This window comes from Coenobita brevimanus, chromosome 90, assembly GCF_032717465.1.
Source record: "Coenobita brevimanus isolate Jiangsu-jjx chromosome 90, ASM3271746v2, whole genome shotgun sequence".
In the NCBI taxonomy this organism is placed as follows: domain Eukaryota; kingdom Metazoa; phylum Arthropoda; class Malacostraca; order Decapoda; family Coenobitidae; genus Coenobita; species Coenobita brevimanus.
Window position 1 is genome coordinate 29,708,131 of NC_137043.1, and position 23,736 is coordinate 29,731,866.

At 42.8% G+C, this 23,736-nt stretch overlaps 1 protein-coding gene and 1 non-coding gene across 3 annotated transcripts in view; both read left to right on the forward strand.

The window, feature by feature from the left end:
* LOC145411696 (activator of 90 kDa heat shock protein ATPase homolog 1) overlaps positions 1–23,736 on the forward strand; it is a 64,431-nt gene that overhangs the window by 22,890 nt on the left and 17,805 nt on the right. For both annotated transcript variants that reach the window (XM_080281712.1, XM_080281713.1), the window contains exons 4-7: positions 9,948–10,147; positions 16,868–16,988; positions 17,438–17,532; positions 23,075–23,206. In XM_080281712.1, coding sequence (XP_080137838.1) covers positions 9,948–10,147; positions 16,868–16,988; positions 17,438–17,532; positions 23,075–23,206 — 548 coding nt within the window. The remainder of the gene's footprint in view (positions 1–9,947; positions 10,148–16,867; positions 16,989–17,437; positions 17,533–23,074; positions 23,207–23,736) is intronic.
* LOC145411769 (5S ribosomal RNA) lies at positions 22,661–22,779 on the forward strand. The gene has a single exon (XR_013899471.1). It is a non-coding gene; the product is annotated as a 5S ribosomal RNA (ribosomal RNA).

Below are 23,736 nucleotides of genomic sequence, written 5' to 3' on the forward strand. Positions count from 1 at the left end.
ATCTTGAATGACGTCATGTCACCACTCTGTCCACCCATTCCCGCCATTGTGTACGAGCGTGCTAGCTCCATTGTGTTGGATTCTCACGGTTCAATGGCCTCTACTATACCTGGTAGTGTGGGGAAAGGGCCTGGTGGTGTGGGGGGAGAGCCTGGTGGTGTGGGGGGAGGGCCGGGAGGCAGTGGTGGTGATAAAAAGTGGCCGGGACATTCAAAGTCGGGAGGAAAGGCCAAGGCCAAGGCCATAGAGGAGCTTAACCTGGATGAAGATTTCGATGGATTTGTTCAAGAGAACCTAGCACAAAGGGAAATTCAGCACAGAGTGGAAGTGTTGCATCAAGTTGCATCTGAGGAGGCAGAGAGAGAGAGAGTGGTAGCGAGGCAGCAAGAGGTGGTGCCAATGCGTCTGGCGTGGCTAAATAAGCCCGCCATGCGCCTCGGATACTTACCCCCAACATCCATTAAACACCTCAACATGGTCTCTGTGGTATGTTTCTCCTCATATAATGTGTACTGTACAGTTTTTATTGTTTGTATCTCACAATGCAATGTACAATAGTGATTTGATGTACTGTATTGCAAGTGAAAATGAAAATCTGATGTTACTTTAGGATAACCGGGAACCAATTAGCCTTTTTGCCATAAAGACAATGCCCCAACTTTCGCTAATTCCACTTTCGCGCGTTATTTTTGGACCCAATTAGGCGCGAAAATTGGTGCCCCACACTGTATATATATTTATATATATATATATATATATATATATATATATATATATATATCCATCCATCCATCATCCAATCCTACGTTGCCCCATGAGGAGCGTAGGAGCTAGGGGCTAGGAAAGTTGGTCCTGGGATTTAAGATGAGAGTGACCAGCCTCACTCATCCCTGAGTGGCATTATGTGAGCAGTAAACCCCAACCACCCCTTGGATATAAACCTTCACCGGCTCAATCCGATTGGAGCACCTTTATCACCCATTAAACCACCAGGAGCCAAAAATTTGGTTATACGGTTACCACCCAGCTAGTAAATAGTTTCCTGGTGTACAGGAAACTATTTGGCTTGTCACTCAGTGTAGAGTCACCCACAGGCAGAAGGAAGAGGAAAGACACAAGAGAGAGTGTAAAGTCACCTGCAGGCAGAAGAAAGAGGGAAGAATGAAGGAAAGAAAGACAGAAGAGGATGGATGGAAATATATATATATATATATACATACTGTATGTATATATATATATATATATATATATATATATATATATATATATATATATAAGTAATCCCTCTAATATCCGAACGCCCAATATCCGAACGCCCAATATCCGAACATCCCCACTAACCGGACATAATCCTCCTGGGATCCAATATTCCCAAAATGGGCCAAAAACCGCAAAAAATTCGAAAAAAATCTGACTTTTTTCCCTCCCATAATTTGAAATTCCCGCCTGGCGCCAAACAGCTGTTACACCATGGTCCCTTCACCCCTTCCTTCCTCCCCCTCCCCCCTCCCCTGTCAGGTTGCCATTTGGTATTTTTCATTACCAAGTGTGGGCCAATTTGGTAATGAAAAATTCGTTTGGTAATGCATTAGAATAATGCATTACCAAATGGATTTTTCACATGTATGAGGATACACAGGATGGAGATGGTGGATTGTTTGCTCTCTCTGATTAATCTGCTACCCTACATAGTGTGAAAATAATCAACATGGTGTTAGTTATAAGGAGAGTGATTACATGTATTTCCACTTGTATATATAATTAGTGAAGAATATATGCTAGCTTTACGAATTTGGTAATGAAAAGTTATATTTGACAATGAAAGTTGAGGAGATTGGTAATGTGGCTGTTGCGATCTGGCAACTCTGTTACCCCACCAACATCAACAGTCACAGCTTAACTCCGATGGAGAGCAGATACTCATAACAGTGCAAGCCACAGGTGCTTGTTTTTTGTGAATAAACAGTGAATAAACTGCAATACCTTGCCACTAGAACACACAGGAATTTACAGTGTTGTGCAGTGTTAAGAAATTAGAATTTAGAGTGCAGAGGATTAACTGTGGACTGCAAACTGGCGGTTCAAACCAGTCCAAGAGCAAGGGACTTGTAAGTACCCAGAATGTTTAACATTGTATAAACTCACCTCTAAAACCTCATTTTATGGTTCTTTTGCATTTATTTCAGTCTTTTATGTCCCTTATTGCTGTGATTTGGGTCTTAAATAGGTGCTATGCATGTCCAGAGGGAGTTGTATAGGTGTTTTTCAGAGTTAGGGTCCATAAGTACAAGTCCATAAACTGGGGACCAATATCCGGACAGGACCACTATCCGGACCTGCCTATGGCTCTATTGATCTGGATATTGGAGGGGTTACTGTATATATATATATATATATATATATATATATATATATATATATATATATATATATACATACAGTAATCACTCTAATATCCGGACGCCCAATAACTGAACATCTCCACTACCCGGACCTTATCGTCCTGGGATCCAACATTCCCAAAATGGTCCCGGGGGGGGGGGGATTTTTTTGCCGTCCGTAATTTGAACTTGTCGCATGCGCTGCGGGAGAGCATTGTTTTGGTGCATCATTCCTCCGACGTCCGATAGAGCGCCGCTGCATCCTCCCCACTTCCCGCCTGTCTCGCACCGCGACTGGACCTACGCTCTTCACAATGGCTGCCCACGTGCTCGCTTTTGTGGTGGTGCCGTACTTGCTGCAGAGCCTCCTGCTGCTCTCGGGCCTCCTCTTAGTGTGTGTGATGATGGCCCCACCACCTGAGAAAAGGAAGAGACTGTTGTTGACTCTGGAAAAGAAGAGGGAGATACTGGAGAAAGTTGATGCGGGTTGGTCTTCTTCCCGCATTCTCCGCGAGTACAACCTGGCCCGGTCGACTTTGTTCGATATCAAACGTTCCTGAGACAAACTCATGCAGTACACGGCTGACTTCTCGTCGCGAAGCAAATGCAATGTGGAAAGGTAGGTTATGTTTACCCCCAAGTTTGCAGAAATCGACCGATCCATGTTGATTTGGTACCGACAGCAACATGCAGCTGGTGTGATGGTACGTGGAACGGAGCTGAAGGCTGCTACTGAGAAGTTCGCAAGGCTTCACGACGCCCTAGACTTCAAGGCATCCGAGGGTTGGCTCTTCGCGTTCAAGTTGCGACATGGCCTTACTAACCGTAAAGCACAGGGCGAAGCATTGGATGCTAACGAGGATGGAGTTGACGAGTTTCGGCACAAGGTGAAAGGCTTGATCGACAGGGAGGGCCTAACTCTCGGTCAAGTCTACAATGCTGACGAAACTGGCCTATTCTATCGCTCGCTGCCAACGAACACTCTAGCCGAGGAGACGGAGAAGCGTGTACCTGGCCGCAAGCTTTCTAAGGAACGGATATCTGCTTTGTGTTGTGCCAGTGCTAACGGCATGCACCGGCTTAAGCCCGTTGTTGTTGGCCGTGCAAAGCAGCCTCGGTGCCTTCGTGGGGTGATGGATGTCCTTCCTGTCGTCTGGTACCATTCTTTGAAAGCATGGTTCACAGCTGTGATTTTCAAAGACTGGTTTCACCGTCACTTCGTCAAGGAGGTCATCCATTACCAGACGAAGACACTGGGAATCCCTCGCGACCAGGTAAAGGCTCTCCTTCTGCTCGACAATGCACCTGCCCACTCGTGTGACAAGGACTTGGTTGCCGAGAATGGCCGTATTAGGTGCATGTTTCTGCCACCTAATACGACTGCTCTCATTCAACCCATGGACCAAGGAGTGATCGTGGCAACAAAGCGCCTGTACCGTCGGAAGTTCCTGGACGAGGTGATGGTTGTTCTCGAGGACGAGGACGAGCGCAGGGAAGGATGTGACACACGAGGCAAGCGGACTTTGGAAAACCTTCGCCGCTACAACATCAAGTCTGCGCTGTACAACTGGGCTTGTGCATGGAAGGAAGTCCCTGTGAAAACTCTTGAAAATGGTTGGTCTCGTCTGCTTCTCGGAACGGATGTGGAGTACGATTTTCTAGGGTTTGACGTGGATGACTTCCATGCACAGCTACGTACGCACGGCGACGTTGTTGATGTGGACGATGTTCGTGAGTGGTTGGACGACGACGAGGGCGATCCTGGGTATCAGACGTTGTCTGATATCGAGATCGCGTCTTCGGTTGCTGGTGTCGGTCCCGAACTTGAAGATTCCGACGATGAAGGCGACGATGATGCGGACTCCTCTCAGCAGGACACTACTCCAGCCATCCCCAAGCTGAGCGCACTCAGGGAACATCTAGAGTTCGTCCTAGACTACCTGGAACACCCTGACTGCGACAGGGAGATGGGGCCCTTGGGACTTGTGGATGAAGTGCGTGCTTTCAGGCAGTGCATCATCAATCGCCAGAATCGTCGGTCCTTGCGTCAGTCAACAATTGACAGTTTTTTCAGGCCCGTGACCCCCGCTGTGCCAAGCCCTGGCTCCACTCCGTTGCCTCCCCAAGACAGGCCCTCATGCTCCGAGCCACAGCCCAGCACATCAGCCACGGTGGAGTCACCGCTCGACGTGAGTTTGCGGCTTTCCTCAGAGTCCTCTGCAGTGGGTACGCCATCACCACGACCCAGCGATGCACCCCTTGGTCGCCTGCCAGTGATACTCTTGGACTCTGACAGTGAATAAACAGCAAGAACTCCTCCACTAGACCACACGGGAATTTTGAGTGTTGTGCAGTGAAAAAAACTGTGTGTTGTTTTAAGGTTTTCGAGTTGAGAGAAAAGACTCAGTGGAAACTAAATTTAACGTAAATAAACTTCTTTGTTTTGGCTTTGGAAATTTTGAAAAGATTGGGAAAAGTTAACGTGCAACACAAAATTTAACTGGAACATTATTTGGACTAAAGTGAACACTGTGAAGAGAACGGACTTCTGTGTGTTATTGACTAAGTTCAGTGCAAGACTTCAGGAAGAGTGTACTGCAAGTGCTTCAGGAAATCGTTCTTACTGTCAGAGTCCGAGAGGAGACGGTTATTCATCGAGGTGGCCAGGGACTTGCTGTAAGTAGCCAGAATGTTTCATACTGTACTTTTTTCCATACTATACTTACCAGAATGTGTCATACTGTACTTTTTTCCATACTATACTTACCTCATGCATGTGCAGTAGGAATGTGTTTTTCAGAGTTAGGCTAGGTTAGGGTCCATAAGTACCAGAATGTTTATTAATGTATGAACCTACTTCTAAACCCTCATTTTATGTTTCTTTTGCATTTATTTCAGTCATTTATGTGCCTTATTGATGTGATTTGGGTGTTAAATAAGTGCTATGCATGTCCAGAGGGAATTGTATAGGTGTTTCTCTGAGTTAGGGTCCATAAGTACAAGTCCATAAGCTGGGGCCCAATATCCGGACAAAACCAATAACCGGACCTACCAATGGCTCTATTACGTCAGATATTGGAGTGATTACTGTATATATATATATATATATATATATATATATATATATATATATATACTGCTCAATCTCTTGTCTATCCTCTAGCCTCACCGAGTTCCATACCTCTCTTCCTCACACACTTATCCACTATATCTCTCCACCTTCTCCTTGGCGTACTTCACTTCCTCCCTCCTTCAAATTCATTCAGATATACCTTATTCACCACTCTATTGTTCTCCATTCTCTCCACATGACCATACCATCTCAGTACACTCTCTTTGATTCTGGTGTCCACAGAGTTCCTCGCTCCATATCTTTCACGAGTCACATTATTTCATATCCTGTCCACCCTGTGTACTCCACATACATTCCTCAGCAGTCCCATCTCCATTGCTCTCACTCTTGACTTTTCATTTTCATGCCACACCATAGTCTTATACGTATGTTAAAGTTGGCATTAACATTCCTTCATGTAAGCCTTGTGTAACTGCAACACTCAAGCCTCTCTTTCTTATCAAGGCCTTCATAGCACCAACTACTTTCCTTCTACATGTCACTCTATTTTTCACTTTTTTTGCACATTTTCCTCTCTTTTCTATCAATGTACCCAGGTATTTGAGCTCTCACCAATTCCAGTCTATCTCCATTCACCGTAACATCACACTGAGAGTCACATTTTCTCTCAGTAGCCATCACATTACACTTTTCTACATTCACTCTCAAGGCACAACACTTACAGACATCAGCTTAACTCTGCACTAGTCTACTAAGTTCTTGTCTGGTATGCAAGTAGCACTGCATCATCAGTGTACAACAAATTTGAGATACTCCATCCATCACCATTCATTACCAGTGCCATCCCTCTCTCCATTACTCGTGTTTTTACTTGTCGCATCACCCCATCCATATATATATATATTTATATATGCATACAGTAAAACCTCGATATAACTGACTTCAGTAGACCGGAATTCACTTTTATCAGACTATCCAACTTGGCTAAGCTATCTATCTATCTATTGCCAGACGGCATAATCCTGTAAGGGGTTGCCATTTGACTTTGAGTTATTTGTTTTACGGGGAGGGGCACTAACCCTCCACCAACCCACTTGTTGACACATACGGAGCATGTATGGTTTGGTTTTATGGTTACCACCCAGCGTTGTAAATGGTTTCTTGTCTTACAGGAAACCATTTGGCTTGTCACTCAATGTAAAGCCACTTGTAAAGGAAAGAAAAGCAATAAGAAGTGACAGGAAAGATGGGAGAAATGGGAAGAGATGATGGCAAGGACAGAAAAAGAATGATAAAGGCTAAGGAAGAAGTAGGGAGCACTACATCAAGTGAGTGGATGTTGGTCGCCACCACCTACCACTAATGTGCTTCTTGCCCTCAATATATTCAGTTTTTGTTACAATTGAACCCCTGTCCTGTAACCATTCTAGCCACTTCTTCCTCTTTTCCTCCACTGCTCTCGTAACCTCTTCATCCTACCATGCTGTACCTCTCTTCTTTGTTGTTACTCTTGCCACACCACACACTGCTTTAGCATTCCTAACTAAGCAGTCCCTTTGTGCATTCCACAGGCTGTCCAGATCCATTTCATTCCAATTCACTGATTCCAACCCTTACTTTGGTCCTGTATTCATCTTCCATTTCTTTGATCCTTAGCTTCTTGACATTCAGTCTTTCTCCCAGACTGCTCCTCTCTCTCCTGGTCCACCTCACTTGTTTCAGCTTGATCTTGCATACCCCAGTCATATGATCTGACAGACCTCCACATCGTCCTCTCACAGCCCTGTATCAGCAACCATTCTCAGCATCAGCCTATCTACGAACATGTAATCAATCAGGCTCCTTTCAGCATGATCCTCGTTCCCTCTATACCACGTACATTTATGTGCATCTTTGTGTACGAAATATGAGTTACAAAAGCACAACCTCCTTTCCTGATGCATATCCTTCATTCGCTTCCCATTATTATTTTCTGGTACTCCATTACAACCCATTCTGTCATCCTCAGGACCAGTGCCTACTCCTCTCTTCATATTGCCCATCATGATCACTTTATAGCTCCTGGGCATTTCTCCCACTGCTTCATCGAGCACATCCCAAAGCCTGTCTTCCTCTCTCTCGCTCTTGTCATCACATGGTGCATATGCTACAATGGGCCAGTGCACTGAGTGGTCCTGACTTCTGGTGGGAGTCTGTGAACTTCTAGAAATACGTGTTGCGGGTTTCAAAGATAAATTTTTCTATGCGTGTTCACAATATTTTTCAAATGCGTTTGACAATAATGCTGTTGGTGTGTAAGTGACATTAGAGGTAAAGAAAAAAAATCGTAAAACAGGAATTATCATCTCCATGGAATTAACTTCTACATATAATTTACTGTTCAGTAAACATCCAATATATATGGTGTAAGACTATAACATGGTAAATACACGAGGAAATACTTTCATGCACAAATTTTGCCATATTTTAACATTCGTTGTCGGAGCAATGTACGACATGTTTTCCTGGTTGCTCTCCACTCAACACCGCTTCTACATCGCGTCTCCCACGGCCTATGACGTTTGGCGTCCATATTTGATGGAAACCTGGCCCATCCTTTCACTTGTTTCATGAATGGGTGCTGGTCTGCGCTGAAAGTTGAATCTGATTTGCAGTCAGCCACGGCGCAAAGTTCGTCATTTTGCTAACTGTTCTTATTGTCGATGTCACACTGCTAACTGCTAAGTATAGAAACCCACAACTCTCAACACTGACTGAACAAATCACATGGTTAATCAATGAAAAACTTACTCCCAATTCTCCGTGAATAGCCTGTCCTGAATATGTACCACAATACTGACAAGCACTACATACTATGATTCTTGTTATCCTCTGTTCTATCCTCCACAGCACTCCGCTACCTAGCAATGGCTGCTAACAACTGCACTTCCAAGGCAGTGTAAGGGAGAAATACCAATTAAAAAAAGTGTCATGTATAGACTATATAGTCAACTAAACAGTTGTGATGATCTCAAACTGAGAAAGAAGTGTATTCTTACAGGGTGTGGGTGCCTTATGTTTCCTAGTCATAGTTGCTAAAAAATGTACTGCTTCAAGCTAGTGTAAGCAAAACCCTACTGTTTATCAGTGGAGAATATTTATAAAATAAATGCACGACAAAAGGAAGGGTGTGGCATGACCCACAACCTTCTTTTGTTGTATGAGCACTCTGTACCTTTACTACAATAAACATTTCAGATCAACCAAGTCATCCCATCACCGATGCATCTCGCCAGTCTTGTGTTTGTTTACAATCGTACGTGTGGCAGAGTCCAGTACCGAATGGAAATGTCGCATGGCGAATTTATCCATATCTTTCATCATTTAAGAAATGGAAATCCTATTACCCTTATTCGAATTACTTACCGTCTTTATACATCCATGGAGGCAATATTTCCACATAAACCCTCTTTAATACATCCCTAGAAATCACCTGATAGACAGGAGTAGAACATACGTTTGAATACTATTTTTTCCCAACCCATCTTCTTTATAAGGCCATGAATATTGTAGAACCCTTAGTTTTGCTGGTGTAAACCTGATGTTCAACGTAACAACACTCAGTTTTAGCTGGCTTTGGGTAGAATAACATGAAATATTGGTAGTTGTAACCCTCACACCCACGACAGGCCCATCTGGGAGAAGTTCACAGACTCCCACCAGATGTCAGGACCACTCAGTGCACTGGCCCATTACTGCCACCATCACCTTCTCAAGCTTGATCTTGACACACATACATCTCGAGCTGACACATTTGTAATCTCACATTCCACTCTGCCACACTTCATTCATCAACAAAGCAAGTCCTTCCTTGCATCATCCTTGCCTATTCATGCCCGACCATACACATTTTACACCCTCCTACTCCTCCACTTCACACCCTTTCATCTTTGTTTCACATGATGCCATCACGGCATATCTCGCTCCCATGAACACATTCACCACTTTCACCTTCTTGCTCTCCTCATTCACACTTCTCACATTCCACATGGCCATGCGAATCTGCCCATTTGGTTGGGACCCTGGGCAGATATTGGGCCCTCCAAGTCTTACCAAAACATTTGCCATGATTAAGTGATTTTAGATAGAGGAATTTGGGGGGCATTTAATCCAGCCAAAAACCCCGGTTATATGGTTACCATCCAGTGTAGGAAATGGTTTCTTAGGTACAGGAAACCATTTGGCTTGTCACACAGTATAGAGACCATAATGCTTTTATTAAAAGAAAATAAATATAAACAAAACAGTGGAGGTACAGGAGTGGGTTGGTGGAGAGAGGTGGGAAGGATGTTGTGGGGACTAGATGGATGTACATCCTATGAAGATGTATTGTAGATTGGTTGGTATTGCATGGGTGAAGGTTTAAATTGAAACTTTATAAGTAAAAAATAATAACATGTTCTCTTGAATTATTCAGTACCATTCATGATAGAATGTTTATTCCATCATTACAGCTACAATAACTGTTAAAGAGTTGAGCAAGTGTGATGGTGAGGCAACAGTTAGCAACCGCAAAGGAAAGCTGATCTTCTTTTATGAGTGGGTGCTTAAGCTAGATTGGACTGCAAAGCTGACAGATGACCCCAAGAAGGATGTGAAGGGCACCTTAGAGATACCAAACCTGTCTGAGGAAAATGATCCCGAGGAAGTTGATGTGAGTTAATATTTTTTCTCATATAAATATTAATTAGTTTAAAGAACAATTGAAAATGTTGGTACAGTATGGTATATCAGAAGTAAATATTTATCTGAAATTTCCTTATCTTTTTTCTGATATTTTAGACAGAAAACTTTACAAACCCAAAAGCTTATTTATTTGTTTATTTTTAAATTTATCTAATATACCATGGCAGTAGCTGTGTGTGTGTGTGTGTGTGTGTGTGTGTGTGTGTTTTGGGCAGCTGAAACTACACAGTCAAATCGCACCAGAATTGGCACAAAAATCGCAATAAATTCACTGATGTGAAAAACGTGGTCCCATCGCGATTGAAAAACTTTTACTCTATTTAATGAGCGATCAAAGTTTGATAAAAAAAACACCGCTTCCAGCGTGAGTGCGTGAAATAAGGGTTGCGTTCTCCGTAGAGTTTTTGATGGCTTTATATCAATGTCACCTTGACGGCCGATAGTGACAATGTTAGACTAGAACAGCACATAAACATGACTCAGATTACCTGAAATGATCGCAATGTACGCACGAAGTGCAAGGAAACGAGTGAGAACCACAAGGAAATGAGTGCGAAGCACGAGAAAGTGAGCATGCAGTGCGAGAGCCCTCTGCAGGAGCAAGTGTGATAGAGCCCGAAGGGCCCACGAGCACTTGTTTCTCACTATGAAGTTAGGGAGTCACTTCAGGAAGTACTATACCATATATACATGATGAATATTCACATAGAGTGAATGGATATGGTGGTGTGGGTGTGCTTGTTGAGGAGAAATGGGTGGAATGTGTCATGAATGTCATCATCATCATAAGGAGAGTAAACGAAAGGATTATAGCAGTGAAAGTACTGCTTGTTAAACTCCTGATTTCAGTTATATTGGCACTTGCTTTACAGGTTGGCTTGGGTGATGAAGAAAAGAGAGCTTCTGGGATGACTTGATCCATGTGGTTGGTGTTAAGGGGGATGATGAGATTGTGGTTTTGGATGGGGATTTAAATGGTTATGTGGGTGAAGCAGCTCGAGGATATGAATGGGTGCATGGGGGATGCGCATATGGTACGAGGAATGTGGAAGGGTAAAGGATCCTCGAATTGGGGGAGGCAGTGAACGTGAGTGTGTTCAACATGCATTTTAGGAAAAGAGAGAGTATTCTGATTACATATGAGTCTGGGGGTAATAGTAGCCAGATTGACCATTCCCTGGTCAGGAGGGCTGATAGGAGATTGGTAAAAGATGTTAAAGTTACAGGGAAGAGTGTGTGCACCAACACAGATTACTAATATGTGACATGGTGCTGAAGGAGCACGTGGTGAAGGAGAGGACTTATGCACCCAGGAGGAAAATACAGAAGTTTAAAAAGCAAACAGTGAGGGATGCCTTCTTTAGCAATATGAAGAATGGTGGCTGAACAGGGAGCTGTTGACAGAAGTGATAATGAGCAGCACAAAACACTGAAGAATAAACTCCTCAGAGTTACTGATTCAGTGGGTGGAGGGATAAGGGGCCTTCCAACATTTAAGGTAGCATGGTGGTGGTATGAGACTGTAGAAGCCGCAGTTAATGAGAAAAGAAGACTCTTCCGGGAATGGAAAAAGGGATGGTAACAGAGAGGAATACCTGGATACCAAGCATAGGACTTGAGAGGAGGTATACAGGGCAAAATCTGAATCAGAGACTTTTACTTGATAACCTATAATGCTGAAAGGAAGAATATGGTATTTAAGATGGCAAATGAAGTGAATACTGAAGACAGGATAGCAGAGGTGAGCAGTGAGTGAAGAATGATCAAGGAAAGGTAGTGGTGATGGTGGACAGTGAGGATATTAAACATAACAGGAGAGAGCATTATAACCAGCTGCTGAATGAGGAGTTTGGAACAAGGAAGGTTTGGAGTTAGTGGATCCAGTGTGTAGCCCGTGATCTTTGATTGATGCTGCTACTGTGAGCTGGACAATAGTAAGGATGCAGTTGGGGAAGGTGGCAGGTGTGTTTGGGATGGCTGCTGAAATGCTGAAGGCCTCAGGAGATGTAGGAGTGGGTTTAGTTACTGATTTGATAAATGTTATTATATATGAATGCATTGTTCCAAATGACTGACTGAAGAGTGTGAGTGTAAATGTGTACTAGGGGAAGGATGATACCCTGGAAACAGGAAATTATGGGGGCATAAAACTTTTGAACCAAATAATGAAGGTAATGGAGAGAGTTGTGGTAGGTGGGGGCACTCACAATCCACTCACTTGATGTAGTGCTGCTGTCGGGTGTCTGCCCTTTCCTCTCCTCCATCCTTCTTTTCATCCATTCTCTTCTGTCTTTCTTTCCTTCATTCCTTTCTTGTCCTTCTGCCTATGGGTGACTTTACACTTCCTCTTCTGTCTTTCTTTCTTCCTTCTGTCTGTGGGTGACTCTACACTGAATGACAAGCCAAATGGTTTCCTGTACACCAGGAAACCATTACCTATGCTGGATGGTAACCATATAACCAAATTTTGGTGCCTGGTGGTTTAGTCACGCACAGCGTATTGGGATATTTGGATTATTGGTGGTTGGATTGGAGGACTTTTACTATATATGGTACACTCTGTTCCCACTATACAGTCTGCCATTATATGATCAATCACTTGAAAGATTTTAATAATTTAGCAGCCTTTTTTTCAGTATACAGTCACCATATTGGCATGTACATTCACTGAACCCCAGTGGTGCACCTTTGTTTTGGTATACAGTTGCCATTCTTGCTTATATGATTCCTATGATCCCTTGTTCATTATGTAATCATTTGTCATCCAATCAGTTTTCTTAAACATGACCGTACCATACAACGGGCTTTCAGTGTACAGTATTTTCATGTACGTACAGGATATGTACAGTAAAAGTCCTCTCATTTGGCAGCTAATCTTATGGTATTTCTGGTCTTTCGGCGGTTTTCATTAATAGTCCCATTATGAAAGTTCTCTCCTCTTCTGGCACATATGCTGAGCTGATTGGCCAAATTGGCACTGCTGGTACAGGATCTAGCACTTTTCAGAATAATTTAGCTCCAATAAATATTAGCTCCAATAAATATTAGTGCTGCTGTCGGGTGTCTGCCCTTTCCTCTCCTCCATCCTTCTTTTCTTCCATTCTCTTCTGTCTTTCTTTCCTTCATTCCTTTCTTGTCCTTCTGCCTATGGGTGACTTTACACTTCCTCTTCTGTCTTTCTTTCTTCCTTCTGTCTGTGGGTGACTCTACACTGAATGACAAGCCAAATGGTTTCCTGTACTCCAGGAAACCATTACCTATGCTGGATGGTAACCATATAACCAAATTTTGGTGCCTGGTGGTTTAGTCACGCACAGCGTATTGGGATATTTGGATTATTGGTGGTTGGATTGGAGGACTTTTACTGTATATGGTACACTCTGTTCCCACTATACAGTCTGCCATTATATGATCAATCACTTGAAAGATTTTAATAATTTAACAGCCTTTTTTTCAGTATACAGTCACCATATTGGCATGTACATTCACTGAACCCCAGTGGTGCACCTTTGTTTTGGTATACAGTTGCCATTCTTGCTTATATGATTCCTATGATCCCTTGTTCATTGTGTAATCATTTGTCATCCAATCAGTTTTCTTAAACATGACCGTACCATACAACGGGCTTTCAGTGTACAGTATTTTCATGTACGTACAGGATATGTACAGTAAAAGTCCTCTCATTTGGCAGCTAATCTTATGGTATTTCTGGTCTTTCGGCGGTTTTCATTAATAGTCCCATTATGAAAGTTCTCTCCTCTTCTGGCACATATGCTGAGCTGATTGGCCAAATTGGCACTGCTGGTGCAGGATCTAGCACTTTTCAGAATAATTTAGCTCCAATAAATATTAGATTTTCTTCTATATCTAGCACATTTTGAAGTCTGATTTACCACAGAAATTTGAAGAGTTCACCTACAACTTAGCACGTAGTAAAGTTGTGCTTAGCGCTTTGGAAAATTTCTGCTTGCCAACACTGCATGCACCGTCGGCCATTATGATGCATGAGTGTCTGGCTTTGTGAGTGGGACCTTTCAAAAGTTTGAACACCTTGTCGTGGTATTTTACGGCCATTCTCTTTTTCTTGTGTTGCGTTATGGCCTCTACTAGTGGAAAGCCTACTGGTGTTGTGAAAAAAGGCTCCCATAAGGTGCTTATCACCGAGAAGATTGAGTTATTGAAAAAATTGAAGGCGGGTGTTCCTAGAAAAAAGATATGGAAGATTTTGGTGTGAACTCTTCCACTACAGGCATACCACTGTTTAACAATGCAGTTGGCTAAGTAAAAACCCATTGCTAGGTGGGGTATCGTATCTTAGGGTAGACTTAACGTGTAAAGTATGGGGATACCTTTTTGAGCCCTGGTTTCCCCCCCCAGCTAAGTCCTAAGCTCACCAAGATGAGTTAATAAAAAAGTTTAAAGCCAGTCTAAATGGCCTAACTGCTGTAAAAGAAGCTAACCTAAGCCTAAAACCAGTGCCCGTCTCACTTGTACCCAGTCAAGGTCACTGGAGAATGTGATCTCCGACTCGTAATCAAACTCAGTAGAGAAGAAGCAGCAGCAGTGCTGTATACAATCCCACCATCATACGGTCTCGGGACAATTAAATAAGCATCTCTTATGTATAATAATAATGTATGAATGACGCAGAATCGTCCAAGGTGCAAATTGTTTTGACGGAGAATTGTTGATGTTTTGTCGGGGAATTCTTTCGACGGGGAGTGCAATTGATGATGCGATTGGGATAGCTTTTTCAACAGCCTCTCTTTTTTTCATTTTTGTTACTGTTCTGGTTGCTGGGCTCCATTATTTTCTTCTCTCTTATTTTCCAACATTTATTTAGAAATTCTTACGTATTTTCAAAGCGTTTTCCTTGAACAGCCCGAATGTAAGCACATGATTTGTTGTTCGATGATGTGATCTGGATAGCCTACTCAAAGACCCCACTTTATGTCTTTTTGTTACTGGTCTGGTTGCTGAGCTCCTTTATTTTCTTCTCACTTATTTTCCAACCTTTATTTAGAAATTCCTTTGTATTTTCAAAGTGTTTTCCCTTGAACAACCTGAATGTTAACACGTGATTTGTCGATTGATGATGTGGCCAGGATAGTCTTTTCAACAGCCCCTCTTTATATCGTTTTTGTTACTGTTGTGGTTGCTGATTTCCTTTATTTTCTTCCCTCTTATTTTCCAACATTTGTTTAGAAATTCCTTTGTATTTTCAAAGTGTTTTTCCTTGAACAGCCCAAGTGTAAACACATGATTTATTGATGTCACAGTTTTCATCAATGCATGAAATATTTGCTCTCTAAGGCTGTGGCTCAGTGGGTGAAAGCACTCTGCTCTGACCGAAGGGCCGGAGAATCGAATCCACTCAAGGGTCATTGGTAGATATGAGGAAGGGCATCCAGTCATAAAATGATACACGCTCCAGTCAAAAGTCCTCTACCCAGGGGCAACGCCTTAGCCCTTCAGGGACACCTGGTGTAAAACCAAATTTTTTTTTTTTTTTTATAATATTTAAAATTATTATTATTTATTCCATGATAGGTTAGATGTTCAATGGTCAAACACGAAATATTCTTTGTTGAGTCGCCTAGTTGTCCACACTGTTTTGTACCTCGTCAGATGAGCGAGAATCCTTACCCCAAATGACAGTGTTCACTCCACCTGTGACTAAAACAGATTAATCTAAAATCCATCCATCCATTATCCAATCCTACGTTGCCCCATGAAGAGCTTAGGAGCCCGGGGCATGGCAGTTGGTCCTGACATTTAAGATAGTGAAAGACAGTTTATAAATCAGCTTAAATACAGAGTTCATCTAAAATATCATCATCCATCCATCCATCATCCAATCCTACATTGCTCCATGAGGAGCATAGGAGCCTGGGGCTAGGCAGTTGGTCTTGACATTTAAGATGAGAGTGACCAGCCTCACTCATCCCTGAGTGGCATTACATGAGCAGTCAACCCCAACCATCCCTTGGATATAAACCTTCACCGGTTCAATCTGATTGGAGCGCAATAATTACCCACTAAACCACCAGGTGCCAAAATTTGGCTATATGGTTACCCCCCTGCATAGTAAATGGTTTCCTGGTGTACAGGAAACCATTTGGCTTGTCGCTCAGTGTCGAGTCACCCACAGGCAGAAGGAAAAGGAAAGAATGAAGGAAAGAAAGACAGAAGAGGGAGTGTAAAGTCACCCGTAGGCAGAAGGACAAGGAAAGAATGAAGGAAAGAAAAACAGAAGAGGATGGAAGGAAAGAAGGATGGAAGAGAGGAAAGGGAAAATCGGTAAAAAATAAATAAATAAACAAAAACCCATTGCAAAACTGGGGGTAAGCCTACAATAGGCGGGGTAGGGTGGTACAGGTATTTCTACCCCTATCACTATTCTGGGGTGTCACATCTAGGGGTATCATAAATCGGGGTTTACCTGTACATATGACCTTAAGAAACAGAAGGGCGATTTAGTGCTTAGGGTTGACCAATAATACTTGCTAGACACTATAATTGCATTGGGGTGACCAACCATGATTGCTAGAAACTTTCTGGCAGGTGTTCCCAGTCATTTGGCAGTGTCTGCTCTTTTGGCACCTGCTTGGTCCCAAAGATGCTGAATGAGAGGACTTTTTCTGTATGTGCTGTACTCACTGTTTATTGTATGTTTTCTCTACATCAGGTAAATGTGAGTGTGACTTCAGGGGGGCAAGAGGGGGACATAGTTAAAGAATACATCAGAAAGCAAGGCACGAAAATCATTCAAGATAAAATTAGGGAATACATCGATACTCTTAAAAAAGGTGGGTCCACTACTTTTGTTAGAATTTGTAGCTGTATTAATTCTTAAAATCCCGTTGATACAAGAGGTTTCACCTAAACTGAAGAACATCACTCATTCTCAGATGCAAGCCATAAATTGTGTGGTACCATATTTCATAATTATTTTATATTCAAAGAATAATCACAGTACCTTGTATTATGTGTGCCTGGGTGGTTAAGCCTGTAACTTTTTCCTTGAATTGGAAAAAGTGTAAATTGGAGAGGTAATATAAAGATTAAGTTTAACAATCTGGCACTGAATATATTTACTGGTATTATGGAAGTAAATGGTGAGTTCTTTATATTTTGGAAAGCATAAACAGTAAGCTGTTGATAAAGTTAGCATCAGACAACAGATATGAAGTTCATTAGCATAAGCATACCAGTACATTATATTAATACCTAAATATTTTTCTTTCGTTGTAACCAGAATATGCAACGGACCTGATCAAGCCAACTAAAGGACAGGCAGAGATCAAGCAAAGTAAAACTATCGTCTCACCACCCCCTACTTTGAGCAGTAATGTAAGTTTTATATGTTTTGTTATTGTGGTGCCTCTTCTAATCAAATGAGACCATGCGTCACCCAAGGAATCCTCATATTGAGGTTAGACATGATACTACTGATGTTTTCATCTACTGGGAGCTAAAACAAGCACCAGAACCAGCTAACCACTTCCTAGCAGATGCTAGAATTTGCATGGAAAATTTTATCTCTTACTCTGATTTGTCTCTCTAGCTGTTACCTGAGGCTCACTTCGTTGGTTCATCCAGAGTTGCTGTGACAAAAATGCCTGCAAGCATCTTATACCACAGTCCCTTCCTATTTTTGCAAGCCTTTATTAGTCATTGTCATTCTTAGTCTTAATCGCCCTTACTTCGGTGACATATCTGTCTATCTATCTACTGTATCTCTCTGTCTATATATCTGCCCACTTTATCTCTGCCTATCACCAGACACCTGAATTCCATAAGGGGTGGCCACAAACAAATCGCCTCCATGTCACCATGTCCCCTGCCATTTCACTGCCATCCCCCAGCTCACACCCCCATCTCTCATATACCTCTCCATTCTATCCCTCCATCTCATCCTCGGCCTCCCCCACTCTCTCCCCCCCTCCACTTAACTTACATCCACTCTCCTTCATAGTCTCGCTCTTCATCCTCTCCACATGGCCAAACCTGCTTAATGTATTTCTCCTAGTGCTTTCTGTCGCATCCACATCCACACCACAATGCTCCTTCACTTCCTTATTTGTCAGGCTGTCTCTCCATACAACTCCACATACTCCTTTCACGGAATTCATTTCCACTGCTGTCACTCTTGACTTGTGTCCTTCCAACAGAGTCCAACCTTCATTTCCATACGTTAGAGTTGGTATCACAGTACTGTACAGTCATGCAGTGACATTTTTACTTCCATGCTCACTTCCCTATTTCTTATCACAGCTTTCAGAGAACCAGCTATCTTTCTTCCTTGTTGCACCCTTTCAAGCACTTCATCCACCAAATTTCCATCCTTACTCAACATTACCCAGTTACTTAAATCTATCTGTCTGTAGCCCGACGCCCTAATCCCGCAAAGGGTGGCTGCAGACAAAACGCCTCCAAGTCACTCTGTCACCCACCATTTGACTCCCCTCCCCCCAACTCACCCCCCCCCCTCCCTCATATACCTCTCAACTCCATCCCTCCACCTCATCCTCGGTCTACCCCTCCCTCTCCCTCCCTCCACCTCACCTACATACACCCTCTTAGTCAGTCTTTCATTCTCCATTCTCTCCACATGTCCAAACCACCTCAGTGTATTTCTCCTAATCTTTTCAACCACATCCACATCTACCCCACAACGTTCCTTCACTTCTTCATTTGTCAACCTGTCCCTCCATGTCACTCCACATGCTCCTCTCAAGTAACTCATTTCCACTGCTCTCACTCTTGACTTGTTCCCCTCTTGCAAGGTCCATGCCTCGCTTCCATACTTAAATGCATTCACATTTTCCATTTCCCTACCATCCAGCCTCCTTGAACATTCTATCTATCTATCTATCTATTGCCAGACGCCTCAATCCCGTTTGGGGTGGCCACAAACAAATCGCCTCCAAGTCGCCCTGTCCCCCGCCATTTCACTGCCCTGCTCCCAACTCACACCCCCCTCTCTCATATACCTCTCCACCCCATCCTTCCATCTCATCCTCGGCCTCCCCCTTACTAACTTCATTTCTCTCGAAGACCATTACTTTACTGTTCCCTACATTCACCTTTAGATTCTGTTTCTTGCACACTCTCCCAAACCCATTCACCAAATCTTGCAGTTCCCCTTCGTCATCACGTAACAATACAGTATCATCTACAAACAACATTTCAGGAAGTTTCCCAGAGAGCCTCTCTCATTAGGGCTGCTCCAACATCCACTGCTCTACCTTGTATCTCATGTATAACACTATCCATATACAAATTGAACAAACATGGAGACATGAAACATCCCTGCTTCAGTCCAACATTCAGATAGAAAAATTCATTCAGTTCACTATCCACAAGCATTGCAGCCTTAGCACCCTCATGCATGCTTTTCATGGCATTCAACAACCTCGCATTTACTCCTTATATTCATAGTATTTTTTTTCCACATTCTTTGGCTATCCACTGTCAAATGCTTTTTCCAAATCCTTGAAGGCTGCATATAACTTCTTTCTCTTCTCTAGAAACTTTTCTACTAAAGACCTAAGGATAGATATCTGCTCTGCACAACCTCTTCCCTTCCTAAAACCTCCTTGTTCTTCTCCAGCTAATTCTTCTGTTATTTCCCAAACTCAGTCAGTAAGTATCCTACCTCATATTTTGCCTGTTACACTAAGAAGACAAATGCCTCTATGATTACCACACACTACTTTTCCCCCTTTTCCTTTGTACAGAGGAGTAATTATACCTGACTTCCAATCCTCTGGGACTGTACCTTCCTCCCAGGCCAATCTGCATATCTTCCATATCCATTCTACTACTATCTCTACCCCATGCTTCAGCATTTCACTACATACTCCTTCCATTCTTAGGGCTTTCCGCATTTTGACTTTCTTCATTGGTTCCTTTACTTCCATTGTACTGATCTCTTCCTCCCATCTCACCATCCTCCTTCTCCCAGCCATTCCTCAGTCACTTATACTTGCATTACTTTCATTCTCTTTTTAATAGTTCCTTAAAGTAATCTCTCCATCTGCTCACTTTTTCTTCCTTCACCACTGTCAGTTTGCCATTTTTATCTTTCACTCCCCTACGAACTTCTTTATCGTCCTGTCTAAATCTTCACCTCCTTCCAGAACATTCTCTTACATTCCCTCCACTTCACACTCAAATTCCTTCCAAATTCCTTATCCACTCTCTTCTTTTCTTACTAAACTTTTCACCTCTCTCCTCCTCTGTACATATAACTCTGTCATCTGTCTCTCAACTTCTTCCTTGCCTCTTCTTCCCATGCGCTCACTATGTGCGTTTTTCTTCTGCACTGCAGCTTACCTGACCTCTTCATTCTACCCCACACACCACCTCACATACTGCACAGATTTCTTCTGTGAAAATCTTGCACACACCTTCCGCCTTTACCATCTGCTCCAAATCATATTTACCCACTTGCTCCTCCACTTGTTTCTTATATTCTTCCCTTTTTCCATCCTTCTGCAACCTTTCTACCCTCTTTGTATAGACTGCTTCCTCCTGTCCTTCCCACCCTCTATTCTTTCATTGCACTTGAGCCTTGACTTTCATCACCACCAAGTGGTGTTCAGAAAGTCCACTCCCCCAACCTCTGTATACTCGTGTATGCATAACATACCCTCTTATTCTGTCATCCACACACACATAATCTGTTATTGCCTTCTGTTCATTCAGTTTACCACCCATGCTTCTCATCATTCGCAGTGTATACCTGTGAATCACTTTGTGCCTAAAGAGGGTTTTGGCTATCACTGACCCCCTCCCTGCACAAATGTCCACTTGAGCACTGCCATTCTCATCCACTTTTGCTGGCACACCCCACTCACCAACTATTCCATCCACCTTCACATACCCAACTTTTCCATTCATATCACCAGTCAAAACACTGTCTCTCATTACTCACAAACTTTTCCATACACGCTTCCACATTTGCCCAGAACTCTTCTTTCACTCTGCTTGCATAATCTTGCGTTGGTGTGCTCTCTCTCTCTCTCTCTCTCTCTCTCTCTCTCTCTCTCTCTCTCTCTCTCTCTCTCTCTCTCTCTCTCTCTCTCTCTCTCACACACACACACACACACACACACACACACACACACACACACACACACACACACACACACACACACACACACACACACACACACACACACACACACACACACACACACACACACACACACACACACACACACACACACACACACACACACACACACACACACACACACACACACACACACACACACACACACACACACACACACACACACACACACACACACACACACACACACACACACACACACACACACACACACACACACACACACACACACACACACACACACACACACACACACACACACACACACACACACACACACACACACACACACACACACACACACACACACACACACACACACACACACACACACACACACTTTGAACCAACTGAATCCGTACTCTCTAATATTCTCCTTCCATCTCAAGCACACAACAATACATACACCTTTTTTTGCCCTTCTCACCTGTGCATACAGTATATCCCATCCATACTTCCACTCTCTCACACCCTCACCTCTCCATTTAGTCTCAGTTAAACCACATTTGTCCACTTTCCCACCCTCAGGCACTTGGACAATCTCTCTCTCTTTCACCTCATCATTCGCTCCCCTTACATTCCATGTTGCAATCCGTACCATGTCCTTTGTCCAGTCCTTGGTTGTCCCCTGTTGGTCCGTCCTGATCCGAGGCTTCTTATTTGTATTTTTAGTTAGTTTTCCAGGGAGGGGCACTAATCCTCCACCAACCCACTTGTTGACACGTAGGGAACACATGTTGGTTGGATATAAGGTTACATCCATCCATCCATCATCCAATCCTATGTTGCCCCATGAGGAGCATAGGAGCCCAGGGCTAGGCACGTTGATCCTGACGTTTAAGATGAGAGTTGCCACCCAGTGTTTTAAATGATATCCTGGTTTACGGGAAATTGGCGTGTTACACAGTGCATAGTAAAGCCAAAGTAGAGTACCACTACACTGAGTGAGTGGATGATAGGCACTCCCACCGACTTCCATTTTTAAAATTCTCTGTTAAATTTTTTTTTTTCTGCCATGGATGCACATTTGTACATCATTAGGCTAAATCCAGACTTACTTCATTCAGGTAATTATAACTCAGACATTGCAAGAGTTAATGGAGACTGTTTTCAAGTTTTTGACCCCTAGAATTTCCCTCAGCTGAACAAAATAATCTTGTGGGAGCTTGAGTAATTTAACACAATGCATCCATAGGAGATGAAAGTGTTAATGAAAGTTTAATTTAGTGCATCATGTTTACAGCACTTATGTTTGGATACTAATTTATTAATGTGCATATATTTTCATGTCTACTTGTGTTGTAGTAGGGCATTTGCTTGCATCACATTATTTATAAATTGAACGGCCATGCCACGTTGAGTACACCGCTTCCCGTCCGATCAGCGAAGTTAAGCAACGTTGGGTCTGGTTAGTACTTGGATGGGTGACCGCCTGGGAACACCAGATGCTGTTGGCATAACGTTCTCCCTACGTGTCAAGTGGGGTTGGTGGAGGATTAGTGCCCCTCCCTGTAAAACAATTAACTCTAAGCCCTTGGCCACCCCGTTAGGGATACATGGCATCTGGCAATGAATGAATATAGATCTAGTTCCATCTACTAGTTACAATGTTTATTGACATTTGGGTAATAATGGATAATTGTTCATCTATTTTATCATGGCTATTCATGTGTTGTAATAGTAGGCCATCTGCTAACATGTTTTAGAATCAGTAGATTTATTTCAATCCACTGACTGATTGTTTACTGGCAGGTGATTACTACCACAACCAACAGCATACAGAAAATGGAACTAGGCTGTAAGATCCCTACCTCTAAAATCACTCTCACACAAAGCTTCAAGTGCACCGCTGAAGAACTGTATAGAGCCCTCACCCTTCGTGAAGTAAGTCCTTTAGTGTGAACTTTTTGTTGAAGGTTTCCTGTAGCTTATTATGATTTCAGTGTCTAGTTTGTGCTATTCATCATCCTAAACATCAGTGGATTATAATGGAACAGATTTTATGTGTGTAGTACAAATCTTAACTATAGTATAGTGTTGTTGATATATATTTTTTTTGTGCATATCAACATTTTTTTTTTCTTCATGCGATTTAGTTCAGAAATATGTACAGTAAGACCTCACTATAACGGACTAATTGGGGCCCAAGCCACTCCAAAGAATGCAAAATTCTGATAAAAGCGACATTTGGACTTCCCTCTGCTAACTCGGACTTTTTGTGATATATCAGACATTAGTCTGGATAGCATGAATGGTTTTTAAACTGTAGTAGTAGTAGTAGTTGTTCCCTAGGCAGTCTGGCCGAACAGCTCCGAGTTCCTGAAGAAGGCCATGGCCGAGACCGGGCATTCCCACAGAGCTCTCAAAGAGTGTATGTTGTGTTGTTGGTGTAGGTGATTGTGTGCAATGCAGTC